The sequence below is a fragment of the Scyliorhinus canicula genome, chromosome 6 (assembly GCF_902713615.1).
Source record: "Scyliorhinus canicula chromosome 6, sScyCan1.1, whole genome shotgun sequence".
In the NCBI taxonomy this organism is placed as follows: domain Eukaryota; kingdom Metazoa; phylum Chordata; class Chondrichthyes; order Carcharhiniformes; family Scyliorhinidae; genus Scyliorhinus; species Scyliorhinus canicula.
In genome coordinates, this window is record NC_052151.1 from 148,215,657 (window position 1) to 148,237,291 (window position 21,635).

Sequence of the window (21,635 nt, forward strand, 5' to 3'; positions counted from 1 at the left end):
GATTATTAAAATGAAAGTCTAAATCAGGGGAAACAATCACTGACCAAAGCAAACAAATGAACCGTTGGGTGGAGCACTGTCTAGAACTGTACTACAGGGAAATATTGTCACTGATGCTGCCCTTAATGCTATTCAGCCTCTGCTAGTTATGAACAAGCTAGACAAACATGCAACACAACTGGAGCTCAGCAACTCCATCAACCCTCTAGCCAGCAGAAAGGCACCTGGAAAGGGCAGCATTACCCCGGAAATAACTACATGTGCCAAGCCAGCTATTCCCTCAAAACTCCATGAACTGCTTTGCCAGTGCTGGGATGAGGGAGTAGTACCACAGGACATGGTTGATGCCAACATCATCATGTTCTACAAGAACAAGGGTGACCGCGGTGACTGCAACAATTTCCGTGGAATCTCCCTGCTCAGCACGATAGGGAAAGCCTTTGCCAGAGTTATTTTAAACAGACTTCAGGTGCTGGCTGACGGTGTCTACCCTGAGGCACAGTGCAGCTTTTGTGCAGGGAAATCCACTAATGGGGTTCTCCCTTCACCAACTACAAGAGAAATGCCTCAAACAATGGATGCCCTCTAAATTGCCTTCATAAGTCTAACCAAAGCCTTTTGCTTCATCAGCAAAAGTGGTTTCTTCAATTTATTAGCTGAGATCAAATGTCCGTCAAAGCTACTAAACATCATCACTTTGTTCCATGACAATATGAAATTCACTATCCAGTACAATGGCGCCTCACCAGCCCCCTTCCCCATCTTGAGCAGAATGAAACAGGGCAGTGTCCTCATGCCCACGGTGTTTGGGATTTTCTTCTCATTGTTGCTCCCTCATGGAATAAGTCTCTAGAAGGAGGAATTTTCCTTCATACAAGATCAGATGGCAGCCTGTTCATCCTTCCCCTTCTTAGAGCGAAGACAAAGTATGGAAAGTTCTCATCAGGGAACCCCTCTGTGCAGACAATGCTACATTAACATCTCATACGGAAGAGTGTCTGCAGAGACCCATCAACAGGCTTGCGGCTGCTTGTAACAAATTTGGCTTAAGATGAACAGCATAGGACAGGGTGTTAGAAATGCTCCATCTATCAACATCGGTAACCGCACTCTGCAAGTATTTTGGCAGTGCCTTGCCTTGATGACTATGACTGTTTTCATCTCTTCAAAATGGGCTTGAAACCAGTCTACATTCTGCTTCTAGCGTTTGCCAAAGGTGGTCATTGCTCAGTTATAGATGATATCTCTTGTGGGCCCACTTGGTCACTACATACGCTAGAGGGGTGTTTTGAAGTGCTTGTTCAAGGGATTTGAGAAATTGGTAACAGTGGTGGGTGAGACATTCTGTTAATGTTGATGTGCGGTCGACTATTTTGCTTGTAATGATGTATCTTCTTTTGTTGGAATCTAACATTGCTGCACACCAGGGAGTGGATAGTTTCACAGTCTGCACTATGGAAACTGTGTGAGATTAGAACACTGTTTCTCAAGGCTCTCCTGGTGATGATGAGTTCCAGCTGATACCACCGGCATGATCTTGGATGGCTCCATGAAACTTAGTGACATGTTTTGGTTTGAAATATTGAGTTGGTAATGCAGAGGCTGCGGTGAACACACACCTCCACTATTCTCTGCCGTTCTTCCTTTCATGCCATGTCAGCCAAGGCAGGAATGCCATGATCATGTTCCACTCCAATGCTGTTGATGATGTTGTGAAGTTTCTTGTAGAACTGTTCTTTAACTTCAGCTGGGGAACAGGTTTTTGAGGCATAGGTGCTGAGCAAATGTAAAGGGAAGGTAAAGTCGCCATAGTCCCAGATAACTATAGGCTGATTTCCCTTTTGAGTGGGAGAGCTGACTGGTGATTATTTAAACTTGAGAATAACCACACCTTAGGAGAGGGGCAAGGTTGAGAAGGCAAGGCCTTCATGAATAACCTCAGCTGGTATGAGAATTGAACCAGCGCTGTTGACCTCGTTTTCCAACTAACTGAGCTAAACCAACAAGTGTACTGGTCTAGGGGTGGCAGACAGTCGGATAGACAATGTGCGATCCAAGCCATTTGTGGATGATTTTATCGTAGAAGCCCATTCCTTACTGTCTTGGCTCTTTTGCGTCTCTACCTTGTTAATAAAAAGTGTAGTCTTGCTCCCTTAGCGATCTGCTTACAGGGAGGCATGTCTCCTGAAGTGCTGAAATGTTCACATTACATCTATTCAGCTCGTTGTTCATGATGGTGGTCTTCCAAGAGCTGTCGACGTGTGTGAGATCTTCCGATAGACCCGGAAGCATGGTTCTGACGCACCAGCTTGTGAAGCCAAGGGCTTGTACCATCTTTTCATTCTTTGTCATGTTTTTTGGTGTGATGCTACAGTCCACTTGTTGGGCAGTCAGCCTAAGCTCCAAACGGCCATTGGAGCAGGTGGACTGTGGCGGGATGGCACCTTGCTGACCGAGGGCTCCCCGATTTGAGGCAGGCGGTAGCTGTCCGATGAAACACAACGATCTCTTCCTACGGTCAAAGGCGAAGTTGAACTGGGCTTATACCGTAACTACTGCCTACCATGTTGTTTTGGTCGCTATGAGGTGACTGTGGAGGGACTTCTCCGTGCCACGTGCCTGGGCTTTGGGCTCTCCAAGCTTCAGAACCACCCCCCCCCCCCCCCCCCCCCCCCCCCCCCAAGCCTTGCTGGTGGGGTCCAAAGGAGTGCAAAGCATGATGTTTGGCTGCAGGAACTGCTAGAACATGCTGAGATTAACGCATGACCGCCTCATCGGGCTCCACTCCAGATTTTCTGTTATGGTTTACACCCTTCACCCGTACCCTGAGACCCATCTAAACCACCCACAAGGCTGTGGGGGTCGTATTACTGAACAGGGGTCCTGACCTGATGTTGCCAGCGGAGCCAGCTGAGCCTGTGTCTTATGAAGGCAGCGTTGTCACTCCCTGAAGTAGCTCCAATTCAAAGGCGCAACCCACTACCTGAACCATAAAATAAGATCATGGCTGATCTGGTTGTAACTTCAACCTCATATTCCTGCCTATCCCCAATAAACCCCGCCTCCCCCATAACCTCCTTTCCCCTGATGCCGGTGTTGGACTGGAGTGAGCACAATAAGAAGTCTTACAACACCAGGTTAAAGTCCAATAGGTTTATTTGGAATCACTAGCTTTCGGAGCGCAGCTCCTTCATCAGGTGAGTCCTGATAAGTATATTCAAAGACGGCTCTGCTTCCATTGCATTTTGAGGAAGAGAGTTCTGGAGACTCACTGCTCTTTGAGAGAAAAGATTTCTCCTCATCGCTCTCCTAATGAGCGACCTTGTATTTCTAATCAGTGACCTCTAGTTCTAGATTCTCCAACAAGATGAAACATCCACTCCATACTGAGCCAATGCCCCTCAGGAACTTAAACATTCCCATCAAGTCACCTCTTACTCTTCTAAACTCTAGTGGATACAAATCTAACCGCTCCAACCTTTCCTTGGAAGACAACCTGCCATTTGTGGTATTAATCCAGTAAATGTTCTCTGAACTTCCTCTAATGCATTTACATCTTTTCTTAAATAATAAGACCAATACTGTACACAATACTCCAGATGTGGTCTCATCAATGCACTGTACAACTGGGCATAACTTCCCTAATTTTGTCATCAATTCCCCTCACAATAAATTATGATATTCTGTTAGTTTTCCTAATTATTTGCAGTACCTATATATCATCATTTTGTAATTCATGCACGAGGCACCCAGATCCCTCTGCACCTCCAAGCTCTGCAATCTCTGACCATTTAGCTTATTTTTTATTCATCCTGAGAAATGGACAGTTTCACATTCGCCCACATTATACTCCATTTGCCAGATAGTTTCCGTATTTTTGTCTCCCTTTTTGACTAAAGGAGTTACATTTCCTCAGATACCGGGTAGGCCATTTAGGACTGAGATGAGGAGAAGCAAAATCATGAGGTGGCTTCACAGAGTAGGTTTGGAGAAACTGTTCCCGTTCGTAAAATGATCAAACACGAGTAGGCATAAATTTAAAGTGAGAAGCAAAAGATTCCAATTTGATGTGAGAAAAAACTTTTTCGCACAGCAAGTTACTCGGGTCTGAAATTTTCCACCCGGAAGTGTGGATACAGGTTCAATCAAGGCATTCACGAGGGCATTGGATGATGATTTGATAGAAACAATGTGTAGGAGTACAGTGAAAAGAATGGGTAATGGCATTAAGGCTTGTTTGGAGAGCCTGTGCAGACATGATAGACCAATTGGTCTCCTTCTGTGCCATAAGAATTCTGTGATTCTGTGAACTACTTTACTCAGAAGATAGTGAGCCTGTGGAGTTTTCTGCCACAGAAAGTTTTGGAGGCCAAGTCACTGAATATATTTAAGAAGGAAATAGATTTCTGAACTCTAAAAGCATAAGAGGTATGGGGTGAGCATGGGAGTATGGTGTTGAGATGGAGGATTGGCCATGATCATATTAAATGGTGGAGCAGACTCGAAGGGCCAAATTACCTACACCTCCAATTTTCGATGTCTATGCTTCTATGCTGAAAGTGCTACACCAATTAGCATGTTCCATAATTACTGTAAAACATGTTGTATTAAGTGTAAATGCTTTACATCTACCAGAGTTCAGGTGTTGCTGTAAAACACCATCCTTTAGTTTATATGGCTGTCCTATAACTTATGAGGAATATAGTACTCCTGCATCTGATTTAGTGGGAAAAAAGAAGCGATAACAAATACTTCTTGTTTTTCTTCCATTTTGTAATACACAGCTGCTGCCCCTGTTGTGCCTGAATTGAGCAGTGACATAGATACGAGTAACTTTGATGATATTGAAGACGATAAAGGAGAAGTGGAAACATTTCCAACCCCAAAAGCCTTTGCTGGGAACCAATTACCTTTTGTAGGATTCACTTATTTCCGAGACAGTCAGTGAGTACTTCTTTTAGAATTGTGCCTTAAATGAAATACAAATTTCATTGTGTGGGTTTTTTATTACATTGTTTTTCTTTACCTTCAGTAAATTGAATTAACATTTATAATTTCCTTGGTAAAACTCTTGCTGGGAGTTTAAAAATCCATCAGTAGTTTGTGTTCCTGTGGTAGCATCTTCATTGTAAAACTCAAATTTTCTAAAAAAATAAATAAAAAGTGTATTTAAAGCAATTAGAAATAAAGTGAATTCCTTTGCACATGGTATACTAGTGTACTGTTGGGATGCAGGGAGGGTGTGTTTGTAGGCATCTGTTGCCAGCAGCACTTTAAATCAAAAAGCTAGCTTTCTGATAAATGCAGGTTTTCCTTCAGGTAAACTTTCTCTCTTGCCTCTGATTTTCCCCCTTGTTGAGATTCTGTGGATGAAATTGGCTAACTACGGAAAACAGGCACAATTACAGCAATTCCCAATTAACCCATGATGCTCATTGTCACAGTAGCATGCCAACTTACCCTGTTCAATGGGGAACCAGAATCTTTTCTTTCCAGCGCTAGTTAAAGCTAGCCTGCCGTAATAAAAACCAGCCTGCACCTCTTAATGGGAGAGTGTGCTGTGGTGGAAACAGGCTGGTAATCATGCAGGAAGTGAATTCAACCTAGGAAACCTGGCATAATGTTGGAGGATTGGGATTTCAAGGTTTTCAGACACTACACTGGAGGCCTTGGATGGAAAGTGAGATACACTGTATTTGCAGGATATGTGCTTTCCCCCACAAAGATTTTCCCCCTAATTAAGGGGCAGTTTAGGGTGGCCAATCCACCTACCCCGCACATCTTTGGGTTTTTTTTTACATAGAATTTACAGTGCAGAAGGAGGCCATTCGGCCCATCGAGTCTGCACCGGCTCTTGGAAAGAGCACCCTACCCCCGATCCAAGGTCAACACCTCCACCCTATCCCCATTACCCAGTAACCCCACCCAACACTAAGGGCAATTTTGGACACTAAGGGCAATTTATCATGGTCAATCCACCTAACCCGCACATCTTTGGACTGTGGGAGGAAACCGGAGCACCCGGAGGAAATCCACGCACACACATAGAACATAGAACAGTACAGCACAGAACAGGCCCTTCGGCCCTCGATGTTGTGCCGAGCAATGATCACCCTACTCAAACTCACATATGCACCCTATACCCGTAACCCAAACAACCCCCCCCTTAACCTTACTTTTTAGGACACTACGGGCAATTTAGCATGGCCAATCCACCTAACCCGCACATCTTTGGACTGTGGGAGGAAACCGGAGCACCCGGAGGAAACCCACGCACACACGGGGAGGACGTGCAGACTCCGCACAGACAGTGACCCAGCCGGGAACCGAACCTGGGACCCTGGAGCTGTGAAGCATTTATGCTAACCACCATGCTACCGTGCTGCCCTAATTTTGTGGGGGTTGTGGGGGTGAGACCAACAGAGACACTGGGAGAATGTGCAAACTCCACACGGACAGTGACCTGGGGCCGGGATCAAACTCAGGTCCTCGGCTCCTTGAGGCAGCAGTGCTAACCACTGCGTCATGTGCTCTTAGTCACGTGCTTATAACCCAGTGGGAGCAGATATCTGTGGAGATCAGTGCTAGGAGGTTCAGCTCATGAGGACCAGGTGCAGTGCTGCAGGATGTTCAGTGACCTCACATATGGCTGACGTATAATGCCCACAAAGTGAATGTGTGTGCTGTCGATGTGCTTTGGGGAAGCCTGTAATCCTAACGATTGTTAGGTGCTTGTTCCACTTGCTTGTCTCTGGAAATTTTTGTCTTATTTGAATAGAGCATTTCAGTGACCTCCTTCATAGTGGGGCATAGCAGGGGCTGTTTAGCTCACTGGGCTAAATCGCTGGCTTTGAAAGCAGACCAAGACAAGCCAGCAGCACGGTTCGATTCCCGTAACAGCCTCCCCGAATAGGCGGCGGAATGTGGCGACTAGGGGCTTTTCACAGTAACTTCATTTGAAGCCTACTCGTGACAATAAGCGATTTTCATTTCATTCATTTTTAGTGGTTGGCAAACTGTAAGATGTTGCATGTTTCTGCAGCCAGGAGGAACCATGTCCGCATTGGTAGGTTCACTGCCGTGCTTATCTTCTCAGCCAATGGTCATGCAGCTGTTGCCCTCCCAACCCCTTCCAGCAACTTGCTGTGTCCTGCCCTGTGTGGCCCATGTTCATTCTCCAAGTTGTGCTGTATCCCAAGAGGTCGAATTATTAGTGCACCCATGTCTGGGAGCAACTGGTTTATGTGGAAGCCTCGAAGTGTGCAAATGTTTTTCACTTGTCATGCTGCTCCCTGTAAATGCTTTCAAATTAAACAACAATAGGAAGCATTTAATACTTTAACCAGAACAATAGCCTGAAGAAATTAACCAGCGACTAACCTGTAATCAAACTTGACCCATTTAAATAGCACTGGTGGAGGAATCCTTTCTGTTGTGCAAGGCTGAGTGTATTAGCTGAAGTGTTGAATTGAGTGCTGGCATTATAGCGGCATCCTATCAATATGGCATCAGGTGGAATTTGCCACCCAAGTACATGCACATGCTTTGGACACTTTCTTTGAGGTCCTCATTGTTCAAAAAATGGGACTCTACCAATCCAAATTTCTTGTCCATAGAATCATGGTGCAGAGGAGCAGACCGGTCTTTTTGAGTTACCCAGGGAGTCCCACACCCCTGCTCTTTCCGCATAGGCCTGCATGTATTTTTCTTTTGATCTGATATATCCAACTCCCTTAGAAGTTAAATGAATCTGCTTTCCCCATCATTTCAATATCAGTCACCGGTATTCACCAACTGTTCATTTTGAGGTGTTTAGAATGAACTTCGGCAGTCCATTTTGTCTGCAGTGACAATACACTGCTATCAGGTGCAATTGTATAGCAATTTGCATACAATAATTATCTCCACACCGATCTCTGTGCTTGCTCTCTCTCTCTCTCTCTCTCTCTCTCTCTCTCTCTCTCTCTCCCCCCCCCCCCCCCCCCCCCAAAACCCCCAAGCCACCTACTATAGAACATAGAACATAGAACGATACAGCGCAGTACAGGCCCTTCGGCCCTCGATGTTGCACCGACATGGAAAAAAAATCTAAAGGCCATCTAACCTACACTATGCCCTTATCATCCATATGCTTATCCAATAAATTTTTAAATGCCCTCAATGTTGGCGAGTTCACTACTGTTGCAGGTAGGGCATTCCACGGCCTCACCACTCTTTGCGTAAAAAACCCACCTCTGACCTCTGTCCTATATCTATTACCCCTCAATTTAAGGCTATGTCCCCTCGTGCTAGCCACCTCCATCCGCGGGAGAAGGCTCTCGCTGTCCACCCTATCTAACCCTCTGATCATTTTGTATGCCTCTATTAAGTCACCTCTTAACCTTCTTCTCTCTAACGAAAACAACCTCAAGTCCATCAGCCTTTCCTCATAAGATTTTCCCTCCATACCAGGCAACATCCTGGTAAATCTCCTCTGCACCCGTTCCAAAGCTTCCACGTCCTTCCTATAATGAGGCGACCAGAACTGTACGCAATACTCCAAATGCGGCCGTACTAGAGTTTTGTACAACTGCAACATGACCTCATGGCTCCGGAACTCAATCCCTCTACCAATAAAGGCCAACACACCATAGGCCTTCTTCACAACCCTATCAACCTGGGTGGCAACTTTCAGGGATCTATGTACATGGACACCGAGATCCCTCTGCTCATCCACACTGCCAAGAATTTTACCATTAGCCAAATATTCCACATTTCTGTTATTCTTTCCAAAGTGAATCACCTCACACTTCTCCACATTAAACTCCATTTGCCACCTCTCAGCCCAGCTCTGCAGCTTATCTATGTCCCTCTGTAACCTGCAACATCCTTCCGCACTGTCTACAACTCCACCGACTTTAGTGTCGTCTGCAAATTTACTCACCCATCCTTCTGCGCCCTCCTCTAGGTCATTTATAAAAATGACAAACAGCAACGGCCCCAGAACAGATCCTTGTGGTACGCCACTCGTAACTGAACTCCATTCTGAACATTTCCCATCAACTACCACTCTCTGTCTTCTTTCAACTAGCCAATTTCTGATCCACATCTCTAAATCACCCTCAATCCCCAGCCTTCGTATTTTTTGCAATAGCCGACCGTGGGGAACCTTATCAAACGCTTTACTGAAATCCATATACACCACATCAACTGCTCTACCCTCGTCTACCTGTTCAGTCACCTTCTCAAAGAACTCGATAAGGTTTGTGAGGCATGACCTACCCTTCACAAAACCATGCTGACTGTCCCTAATCATATTATTCCTATCTAGATGATTATAAATCGTATCTTTTATAATCCTCTCCAAGACTTTACCCACCACAGACGTTAGGCTCACCGGCCTATAGTTACCGGGGTTATCTCTACTCCCCTTCTTGAACAAAGGGACCACATTTGCTATCCTCCAGTCCTCTGGCACTATTCCTGTAGCCAATGATGACCTAAAAATCAAAGCCAAAGGCTCAGCAATCTCTTCCCTGGCTTCCCAGAGAATCCTAGGATAAATCCCATCCGGCCCCGGGGACTTATCTATTTTCACCTTTTCCAGAATTGCCAACACTTCTTCCCTACGCACCTCAATGCCATCTATTCTAATAGCCTGGGTCTCAGCATTCTCCTCCACAATATTATCTTTTTCTTGAGTGAATACTGACGAAAAGTATTCATTTAGTATCTCGCTTATCTCCTCAGCCTCCACACACAACTTCCCACCACTGTCCTTGACTGGCCCTACTCTTACCCTAGTCATTCTTTTATTCCTGACATACCTATAGAAAGCTTTTGGGTTTTCCTTGATCCTACCTGCCAAAGACTTCTCATGTCCCCTCCTTGCTCGTCTCAGCTCTCTCTTTAGATCCTTCCTCGCTTCCTTGTAACTATCAAGCGCCCCAACTGAAACTTCATGCCTCATCTTCACATAGGCCTCCTTCTTCCTCTTAACAAGAGATTCCACTTCTTTGGTAAACCACGGTTCCCTCGCTCGACCCCTTCCTCCCTGCCTGACTGGTACGTACTTATCAAGAACATGCAATAGCTGTTCCTTGAACAAGCTCCACATATCCAGTGTGCCCAACCCTTGCAGCCTACTTCTCCATCCAACACATCCTAAGTCATGTCTAATGGCATCATAATTGCCCTTCCCCCAGCTATAACTCTTGCCCTGCGGGGTATACTTATCCCTTTCCATCACTAACGTAAAGGTCACCGAATTGTGGTCACTGTTTCCAAAGTGCTCACCTACCTCCAGATCTAACACCTGGCCTGGTTCATTACCCAAAACCAAATCCAATGTGGCCTCGCCTCTTGTTGGCCTGTCAACATATTGTGTCAGGAAACCCTCCTGCACACATTGTACAAAGAATGACCCATCTAATGTACTCGAACTATATCTTTTCCAGTCAATATTTGGAAAGTTAAAGTCTCCCATAACAACTACCCTGTTACTTTCGCTCTTTTCCAGAATCATCTTCGCCATCCTTTCCTCTACATCCCTAGAACTATTAGGTGGCCTATAGAAAACTCCCAACAGGGTGACCTCTCCTTTCCTGTTTCTAACCTCAGCCCATACTACCTCGGAAGAAGAGTCCCCATCTAGCATCCTTTCCGCCACCGTAATACTGTCCTTGACTAGCAGCGCCACACCTCCCCCTCTTTTGCCCCCTTCTCTGAGCTTACTAAAACACCTAAACCCCGGAACCTGCAACAACCATTCCTGTCCCTGCTCTATCCATGTCTCTGAAATGGCCACAACATCGAAGTCCCAGGTACCAACCCATGCTGCCAGTTCCCCAACCTTATTTCGTATACTCCTGGCATTGAAGTAGACACACTTCAAACCACCTACCTGAACACTGGCACCCTCCTGCGAAGTCAAATCTGTGCTCCTGACCTCTATACTCTCAATCTCCCGTACCCCAAAACTACAATCCAGGTTCCCATGCCCCTGCTGAATTAGTTTAAACCCCCCCAAAGAGCACTAACAAATCTCCCCCCCAGGATATTGGTGCCCCTCAGGTTCAGATGTAGACCATCCTGTCTATAGAGGTCCCACCTTCCCCAGAAAGAGCCCCAGTTATCCAGAAATCTGAATCCCTCCCGCCTGCACCATCCCTGTAGCCACGTGTTTAATTGCTCTCTCTCCCTATTCCTCATCTCACTATCACGTGGCACGGGCAACAACCCAGAGATAACAACTCTGTTTGTTCTCGCTCTGAGCTTCCATCCTAGCTCCCTAAAGGCCTGCCTGACATCCTTGTCCCCTTTCCTACCTATGTCGTTAGTGCCAATGTGGACTACGACTTGGGGCTGCTCCCCCTCCCCCTTAAGGACCCGGAAAACACGATCCGAGACATCACGTACCCTTGCACCTGGGAGGCAACATACCAAACGTGAGTCTCTCTCGCTCCCACAAAATCTCCTATCTGTGCCCCTGACTATTGAGTCCCCAATTACTAATGTTCTACTCCTTTCCCCCCTTCCCTTCTGAGCAACAGGGACAGACTCCGTGCCAGAGGCCCGTACCCCATGGCTTACCCCTGGTAAGTCGTCCCCCCCACAAGTATCCAAAACGGTATACTTGTTTCAAAACGGTATACTTGTTCCAAAACGGTATACTATGCCAGGCAGATTATAGTACATTTACCACTTCCCCAACTCCGCTCTTGTCACTCAGAATAAATTAAATTTGCAAAAGGTGAAGCTGAAGCATTTGCAAACATCTTCAGGCAGAAGTGTCAGGTCAATGATCCATCTCTACCTCCCACTCAGGTCCCCAATATCGCAAATGCCAGTTTTCAGCCACATTTTTGCTCTTCATTAGATGTCGAGACACAGCTGAGGGCACTGGATGCAACAAAGGCTGTGGCTCTGAAAGAATCCTTACTGCTTAGCAGAAGCTTTGTGCTCTAGAACTACACTGGCACCTTCCAGATAAATTTGAAAAATGCCTTGGTATGTCTTGCCTACAAAATGAGGACACATCCAATCCAGTCAAGTACAACCGCATCAGCAAAGCAAGGGAAGATGTTATTGACTGCTAGCAAGTTGCACTAGCTCAGCAAAATAACCTGCTAACCAATGCTCAGTTTGCATTCTGCCAGGACTGCTTGGCTTCAGACTTCATCACAGCCTTGGTCCCAATGAATACAAAAGAGCTTTATTGCATTGGTGAGGTGACAGAGACTGCCCTGGACATCAAGATGGCATTTGATATGGTCACATCAAGAACTCCAAGTAAAATTGAAGTCAGTGGGAATCAGGGAAAAACTTTCTACTGGTTGGAGTTGTATCTAACACAAAAGAAGATAGTGTTGTTGAAAGCCACCAGGATATCATCTCAACCCCAGGATATTGCTGCAGGAGTTACTCAATCTCTTGGGGCCACCAACTCCAGCTGCTCCTTCAAGGACCAGTGACCAATCATAAATTACCTCTAGCATAAAGTCAAATATGATGATGTTTTTTGATAATTGCAATATTCAATTCCATTTGAAACTACTCCAATAATGGAGCAGTCTGTTCTTGCTTGCTGCAAGACCCAACGTTCATGTTGAACTGAGAAGTCACACGTAACTGGCCTGGCATGCAATGCCAGGAAATGATAATCTCAGACAGAAGAGCATATAATCACCTCCTCTTGACATCAATGGCATTATTATAGCCAATTTCCCCAACCTCAATATCCTTGGATAACTTGACCAGAGATTCTCGAGAGCAATTGGGGATGGATGATAAATGTTGGCCTTGCTCGCAATGTCTACATTTTTTGATTGAATATTTTTTCAAAACATTCTTTTCTAATAAAATTATTTTTTAATATGATTCTGCTTGATAAGGTTGCTGAGCCATGGAAGATCAAGATAGCGTTAACTAAAAACAAGAGTGCATTGGAATGACTAGGGCAGCATGGTAGCACAGTGGTTAGCACTGTTGCTTCACAGCTCCGGGATCCCAGGTTCGATTCCCAGGTTCGGTCACTGTCTGTGCAGAGTCTGCACGTTCTCCCTGTGTCTGTGTGGGTTTTCTCCAGGTGCTCCCGTTTCCTCCCACAGTCCAAAGATGTGTAGGTTTGGTGAATTGACTGTGCTAAATTGCACTTGGTGTCCAAAAATGGTTAGGTGGAGTTACGCAGATACGATGGAGGTGTGGGCTTAGGTGGGTGCGCTTTCCAAGGGCCAGTGCAGACTCGATGAGCCGAATGGCCTCCTTCTGCATTGTAATTTCTATGATTCTATTCTATGACTTCAGAAATTGTCAAATGGTGAACAGAAGAGTTGTGTTTTTTCCCGACAGGTTGCTAAGTGACTCGCCTGCATCTTATAAGGAGAACGACCCCAGTTTACCCAGTAAAATTGAGGTGGGTGCAAATGTGGTTTATAACAATCATGTAAAATATTGCTAGCTGTTTTTTATTCAAATATTAAATGAGTTAACATGTTCTATTTAAATCTAGTTTATTTGGTACAACTTAAGTTGTAGTTAGTAAAATTACTTTTAAGACCTTTTCCTGGCAGCAATTAGAAATGGTGCTGCAAAGTATTTTAAATGAACATTATACAATGGTTAAGTAACCAAGTATGAAGGAAAGTGCTAAATGAAATATAAAGTTACATCAACAAAAATCTACCTTCTCCAATATGCTAATTAGTACTCTTGTTCAGTTCACATTGGATTGAAATTAAATACCGGGGACAATGGTGGTAAAGTATGTTTGGTTTTGTCTTTCCGCTTGCGTGAATACCAATTGATAGTATTGAAATAAACTTATAAATGGTAGGAGTCAGTTGCTACAGGAAACCGTATAAGGACAAGTGAACATTTTTCTTTGGGGACGATGAAGGAACCAGTTTATTTCTGATGGGATTATTGATTGTGTAAACATAAATGCCCATCTCCCCAGGCAGAACCTACCATAGCATCCATTACCTGACTCAAGTCTGCAAGAATTATGTAATTCAAATTCAGCTTTCCATACTATTTAGTCGTAACTCTTCCAAGCCAGTTGTTCCACTGATGCCATCAACACGTGCTGTTTTCCTGTACAAAAGGAGAGGATGCTGGAGAAATTTTACAATAGCAGAAATAGTGAAAGAAAATGGTGAAAATTGACATCATTTTTTCTTGACCTTTATTTGAAAGTGTTTACTCGCAGATTTGTGGTTCCATTCGTATTGGACAACTGTCAGTGTTCTTTTTTGAGTCTTAAGCATTGAATATTGGTAGGTATCAGACAGCAAAAGAAGGAGTTAGGGAAGGGTGCGATGCTTGTGGATCACTGCTCAGGCCTGTCCTTTCACCTGACGCTCACATTAACACTTCAAGTGAGGGTCCTTGGATGGTAGTTTCAGGAGAAACCATGACACATTCCTTCTAACCCTGGTACAGTTAGACCAACTATCATGACTCTAACACTAACAAAGACTAGGGTTGAACCTGGAACCTGCTTTGTGTTCCAGATGTTCACTGGATAACAGCCTTTTTAGGAAAGTTATCTGAATTGAATCTTTAAAAAAAAAATGTAAATACAAATGTTGGAAATATTTATTTTCATTTAGCAGTAAATATTCAGTTTGTACATAATTTGTGGGGGTCAACATTAGGGTTAAGTATAGCTTGCAGAGTTTTTTCTTTCTCTGTTCGAATATTAATCTGAACAATAACAAAATTATTTATGATGTAGAGATTTGAAGCAATCTGTGCTATCCAAATAAATTTACCTATTTTAAACTGACATTACTTACATTGAAAATAACTTATTTGAGTTAATTTTGCTGTGTTTAAAAGTTATGTTGCTCCAGATGAACATTGTAATTTTGTTTTAATAAACAATAATTGACTGCAACTTGATTTACATGAAACAGTTTATGGTAATGTGAAAAATTACAAGTGTTTTTAAATTGCATATGTTGAGCTTGCTGGTGGTAATTTTCCATAAACCATAAATTTTTAGTAAATACTTTTTGTATCACGCATACAACAATTTTAAATTCAAGTAAATAAAGAGAAAACATTTATTTTATTCTTCCTCATGTAGCATGTTTACGTACTGTAGAAAAAAAAACTCTGCAGCATGACTTTGTGCAGAATAATGTACTGCAGATTATAATGCATTTCAGGTGTGGATAATGTGATTTTAATGAGATTCAACAAAAGAAATATGGTGTTAAGAAATTAAAAATGGACCATTGTTTAAATCATTTCTACTTAGTGTGACCTCTTTTTTCCATTACATGCAGGATAGTTTAGAGGTAGTTTGTGTTTATCTCTTGGAAAACATTCCTGAAAATCATTTGTGTGTAAGCTTTTTAGAATGTTGTGTATATATGCACATATTATTACTAATATTTCTTTAATTTTTCATTGTAGTCTGCAAAACTACAGAAAAAGTTACATCAATTTGAAGAACAATTGCACAATGAAATGCAAGCCAAAGATGAAATGGAACAAAAGTATAGGTATGTGGCAACAAGGGCAATGTTCCCATCACCGTTCAAACTTGTTTGAATCCAGCCTACACTGAAGGATTGAAAGTCATCACTGTTTTGACTGTTAAAATGATTTTTTAAAGCATCACTACCAGTATTTGCATGAAAGATAATTAGTATGGAAGCTAGTATAGTTCACACTGCTGCAGTAAGTATTGCAATTCTGAGGCTAAAGTCCTCATTTGGTCATTGGAGAGACAATCTCTCAATCCATCAATCTCCACTGTTGTTTGAGACTGGAGCATAACTGCATCTCCAAATAGTAAATGACTGAATGTACCAATGCTGATATTCATCATCTTGATGAACACAATTTACACACAAAAAATCAGTAACTAATTACAATTTCATTTTGGAAGGCATTATGCAATTATCCCATGCAAAAATATTGAAAGAAATTCTGTCACTTTTAAGAAAATTGCTTACACAGCAAATATTGGGACTATCCAATTGATCTCTTTTTTTAAAAATGGCGACAAGGCATTGCTGATCCAAATACTGTGGAATTCATTGCTCCCCTTGAAATAATGCCAAGGGACCTTTTACACCAAACTGAACAAGTGTAGGAGTCTTTAGCTTAATGTCTTATCGAGGTTCACTGCCTTTGACAATGCAGCTTCTCCTCAGTACAGTAGGAAGTCTTACAACACCAGGTTAAAGTCCAACTTGTTTGTTTCAAACACTAGCTTTCGGAGCACTGCTCCTTCCTCAGGTGAATGAAGAGATATGTTCCAGAACCATATATATAGACAAATTCAAAGGTGCCAGACATTGCTGAGAATGAGAGCATTTGCAGGTAATTGAATCTTTACAGATCCAGAGATAGGGGTAACCCCAGGTTAAAGAGGTGTGAATTGTCTCAAGCCAGTAAAATTGGTAGGATTTCGCAAGCCCAGGCCAGATGTTGGGGGATGAATGTAAAGCGACATGAATCCCAGGTCCCGGTTGAGGCTGTATTCATGTGTGCGGAACTTGACTATAAGTTTCTGCTCGGCGATTCTGTGTTGTCGCGCGTCCTGAAGGCCACCTTGGAGAACGCTTACCTGGAGATCAAAGGCTGAATGCCCTTGACTCATCGATCGACAGTTCCAACGCGCCACAGCAAAAAATCCGCACCGACCTCCTCAGAAGACAAACACAGGACACAACCGACAGAGTACCCTTCGTCGTCCAGGACTTTCCCGGAGTGGAGAAACCAAGACATCATCTTCGCAGCCTCCAACACGTCTTCGATGAAGATGAACATCTTGCCAAGGTCATCCCCACACCCCCACTACTTGCCTTCAAACAACCGCACAACCTCAAACAAACCATTGTTTGCAGCAAATTACCCAGCCTTCAGAACAGCGGCCATGACACCACACAACCCTGCCATGGCAATCTCTGCAAGACAATCATCGACATAGGTACCACCATTACACGTGAGAACACTACCTACCAGGTACGTGGTACATATTCGTGCAACTCGACCAATGTTGTCTACTTCATACGCTACAGGAAAGGATGTCCCGAAGCGTGGTACATTGGCGAGACCATGCAGACGCTGCGACAACGAATGAACGGACGTCGCGCGACAATCACCAGGCAGGAATGTTCCCTCCCAGTCGGGGAACACTTCAGCAGTTAAGGGCATTCAGCCTCTGATCTCCGGGTAAGCATTCTCCAAGGCGGTCTTCAGGACGTGCGACAATGCAGAATCGCCGAGCAGAAACTTATAGCCAAGTTCCGCACACATGAGTACAGCCTCAACCGGGACCTGGGATTCATGTCGCTTTACATTCATCCCCCACCATCTGGCCTGGGCTTGCAAAATCCTACCAATTTTACTGGCTTGAGACAATTCACACCTCTTTAACCTGGGGTTACCCCTATCTCTAGATCTGTAAAGATTCAATTACCTGCAAATGCTGGCATTCTAAGCATTGTCTGGCATCTTTGATATATATGTCTATATATATGTTTCTGAAACATACCTCGTCATTCACCTGAGGAAGGAGCAGTGCTCCGAAAGCTCGTGTTTGAAACAAACCTGTTGGACTTTAACCTGGTGTTGTAAGACTTCTTACTGTGCTCACCCCAGTCCAACGCCGGCATCTCCACATCATGGTCATTCACCTGAGGAAGGAGCAGTGCTCCGAAAACTAGTGTTTGAAACAGACATGTTGGAATTTAACCTGGTGTTGTAAGACTTCTTACCGTGCTCACCCCAGTCCAACGCCAGCATCTCCACATCATGGCTCTCTTCAGTACTGCACTGAAGCAACCAGGCTAGTTTTAGTTTTCAAGTTCGAGATCAACCCACATCATTCCTACTTAAATGGGATTGTTCTCAATGGAATTAAACTGTTCCCTCAATGGAGTTCTACACACTAACAGATTAAATTCAAATTGTTTATACACTTTTTAAATGAAAACAAATTGATAGTGGCATAAAATTGGTGATGGTCGGGGCACTGAGTTTAAAAATTGGCAAGTCATGTTGCAGTTTTATAGAACCGTAGTTAGGCCACACTTGGAATATATTGTTCAATTTTGGTTGTCGCACAACCAGAAGAATCTGGAGGCTTTGAAGAGGGTTGAGAAAAGGTTTACTAGGATGTTACTTAGTATGGAGGGCATTAGCTATGATAAGAGTTGGTTTGTTCTTGCCTTCAAACAAGGCAAACTTGGTTTGTTCTCACTGGAATGATGGAGATTGAGGGGCGCCTTGATAGAAGTCTACAAGATTATGAGGAGCATGGACAGAGTGAATAGTCACAAGCTTTTTCCCAGGGTGGAAGAGTCAATTACTAAGGGGCATGGGTTTAAGGGGCAAGGTTTAGAGGAGATGTACGAAGCAAGTGTTTTACACAGAGGGTGGCAGGAGCTTGGAACTTACTGCCAGGGAAGGTAATGGAAGCAGATACGATGGTGACTTTTAACGGGAGTCTTGACAAATACATGAATAGGATGGGAATAGAGGGATATGGTCCCTGGAAGGGTAGGGGGTTTTAGTTCAGTTGGACAACATGGTCGATCCAGACTTGGTGGGCTGAAGGGCCAGTTCCAGTGCTGTAATTTTGTTTGTTCTTTAAATACAGAAATATTTGCTTGTAACTAATCGTCATAACCCCAGACCACCATAGGCTTCTTTTCCCCTTGAGGGCGAGAGCTGCGTGGGTGGTGATTTAACCTAAGGATCACCACACCTCAGGCAAAGGGCAAGGTTGAGCAGGCTGGCCTTCATGAATAACCTCAGCTAGTACAGGAATTGAACTTGTGCTTAATTGTAACTAAACTAATCACAAATCGCAGTTGCTTTAAATTTGGTCTTGCTTCCATTTTTGGGGGGGGGGGGGAAAGAACAAAGTCTTGTTTTATATTTCCTCTCCTCTTGTTTAATTGTTTTTACCCTAAAATTCTCTCTGCTAGTGTAACCATTTCGAAAATTCTCTAGTCACTCAAATTTTGAAAGAAATTTGAAAATGAGAACACACCGTCAACACAAATGCCTTTGATGCCCAGGCTTCTACCAATATTGAGTTGGGAACACTTTGAGGTGAATAATAGCAATTTTGATGGGGAGAGGGAAGTGATGCACTGAACTTCATGTTGGCGCAAAAACACTTGATATAGTGCAAAGTGGAGTGACAATCTATTTATATAGTTGCCATGTGTTATTTTGGCTTGGTGCCACATGGCATGTAGTTACAATGTAGAGTCAAATATAGTTTATGAAGTTTTGAAAGGACCCTTTTGAACTTTTGGCCTTCAGTTGAATCTAACTGACTTCAGTTTAATGACATCAGGGATTTTACCCTTCCTGTTGTTTAAATATCCAAATTTCTAACTATTGGCATCCATGAAAACAGAGTTCCCTTTTAAACAACATAACTGATGCTTCAGCAAGGCAAAGCAACAGTTTTCTTAGTTATGATTTGAACTGTAGCTGTTTGTGAAGCTAAAGTGTAAATGCATTCTTCGTTGCATTGGTGCAATGCATGCACTTGAAAGTTTAAAGGCCTATTGTTTCTGAGAAAAACATCCTGCTGAAGGTAACTAGAAAAATGGAGTTGACATTTTCTGTTCCGCATTAAGCATCCTTTCAGGCCTTGATATTTATCTATACTTTTGGTTTGTAGAACAACAAGTGGTCGTCTGGAAAAAATATCCAAAGATTTGGAAGATGAGGTACAGTACAGCCTACTTTTTGTATTCTGGTCCAGGTGCATTTTAATTTTAGTGTCTCAATTTAAATAAATTAGATTCAGTTACAGAAACAATGTTTGCAATTTTGAAAGTTGAACATTCTCTTTTCTTGCCTCTTCCATTTCTGATATTTTGTTGGCAGGAAGGGCAGTGTAAAGTACAAATGTAGTAATCAAATATAGCAGTAATCCACTCTCCAAGGAAGCGGATGATGTGAAGGTTATGGAAAGTTATGGACAAGGTACGAATAGATAGCAAAGATATGCTAAAAAGATGAGTAATTTAAAGTCAGTATGCCACCTGATCCAGATGGAATGCATCCTATTATTCTACAAGAAGCAAAGATATTGCTTGCAATCTTTCATTCCTCATTAGATACAGGAATAGTGCCGGAGGGCTGAAGGATTGCTAGTGTTGCATCCCTATTCAAAAAGGTGAGAGGTATAAACTAGGTGCTGCAACTAGGACTAGCATCCTCTATCAAGAATAGTTATTACTAACCATACCATTTTCAGGACCAAATCAAATTTCATTTGGAAAGGCATGGGCTTAATAAAGAGGCAGCATATTTCTTTTGAGGCTGATGAACTTGATTGAATTCTGAGTTGAGGTAACAGGAGGTCAATCAAAATACTGCACTAGATGTTGTACATAGGACTTTTGGAAGATATTCAATAAAGTGCCACAAAGGAGACTTATTGAGAAGATGAAAATCATGCATTGAGGGGAAAGTAATCATAAGGATATAAAATTGGCTTGGTGATAATGAAAGGATGGGGGCGATGGATGGATGTTTTTCAGACTGGGAGATAATTTACAGTGGTGGTTCACAAAACTCCATTTTGGGTTTATTGTTTTTTCAATTTTTACAAATAACCTAGACATGGAGACAGCATTATATTATAGATGATACAAAAGTTGACAATGTGGTAGAGTACTTTGGGTGAACAAAAATGGAAAAACAGTAAATGGCATGACCTTGAAAGGTGTCAATACAGAAGATCTGCAAAGGTGGCACGTCATGTTGCTAAGGTAGTTTAAAAAGCGTATGGGCAACATGGATTTATAAATAGACGAGTAAATATAAAAGCAAAACGACTATGCTACAACTTTTATAAATCACTGGTTAGGCAATAGCTTGAGTATTGTGGACAATTCTGGGCACATCCAGAAAAGATGTGAAATTCTTCGAAATAGTCCAGAGGCAGTTTACCAGGATGTTGCCAATGACGAGGGGTTATGAGGAGAGGGTGAAAATATTTGTCTTGGAACCAAGAAGATTAAAAGGTGGCCAAATAAAGATTTTCAAGATGATGAGTAACTTTGGTGCAATCGATAGGGGAAAACTGTTCCCTTTGGTGAATGTGTCAATAACCAGAGGTCATAGATTGATAACCATTGGTGAAAAATCCAGAGGGCAGCTGAAGAGAATTATTCAAAACTTAGGTCACCAAATCTGGAATGTTGTACATGTAAACATGGTGGAAGGTGTTTCCATAAACACATTTGAAATAAATAAAGGTAAACGATTTATTTGCAGAGACATAGTTACATGGTGGACAAGGTTGGGAAATGAGCTTTCCTGGTTACACAACACTTCAAAAAGACAGGTAGAATGGTAAAAGAAGAGGGATAATCCAGATAATAAACAATGATATAAGGATGACCGTGCAAAAGAAAGGGCGCCACAGTGGCGCAGTGGTTAGCACTGCTGCCTCACAGCACCCAGGGTTCGATCCTGGGTCACTGTCGCGTAGAGTTTGCACATTCTCCCCGTGACTGCGTGGGTCTCCCACCACAACCCAAAGATGTGCAGGGTAGATGGATTGGCCACGCTAAATTGCCCTTTAATTGGAAAAATAAGAACAGTTGGAAAGAATCTTGACTTGGAGAAATAAACTTTTTCTGACAGCAAGTCGTTAAGGT

At 43.1% G+C, this 21,635-nt stretch overlaps 1 protein-coding gene across 5 annotated transcripts in view; it reads left to right on the top strand.

The window, feature by feature from the left end:
- rock2a (rho-associated, coiled-coil containing protein kinase 2a) overlaps window positions 1-21,635 on the top strand; it is a 318,731-nt gene that overhangs the window by 190,741 nt on the left and 106,355 nt on the right. For all 5 annotated transcript variants that reach the window (XM_038800251.1, XM_038800250.1, XM_038800253.1 and 2 more), the window contains exons 9-12: window positions 4,785-4,944; window positions 13,330-13,393; window positions 15,403-15,491; window positions 19,643-19,691. In XM_038800251.1, the coding sequence (XP_038656179.1) occupies window positions 4,785-4,944; window positions 13,330-13,393; window positions 15,403-15,491; window positions 19,643-19,691 (362 nt within the window). The remainder of the gene's footprint in view (window positions 1-4,784; window positions 4,945-13,329; window positions 13,394-15,402; window positions 15,492-19,642; window positions 19,692-21,635) is intronic.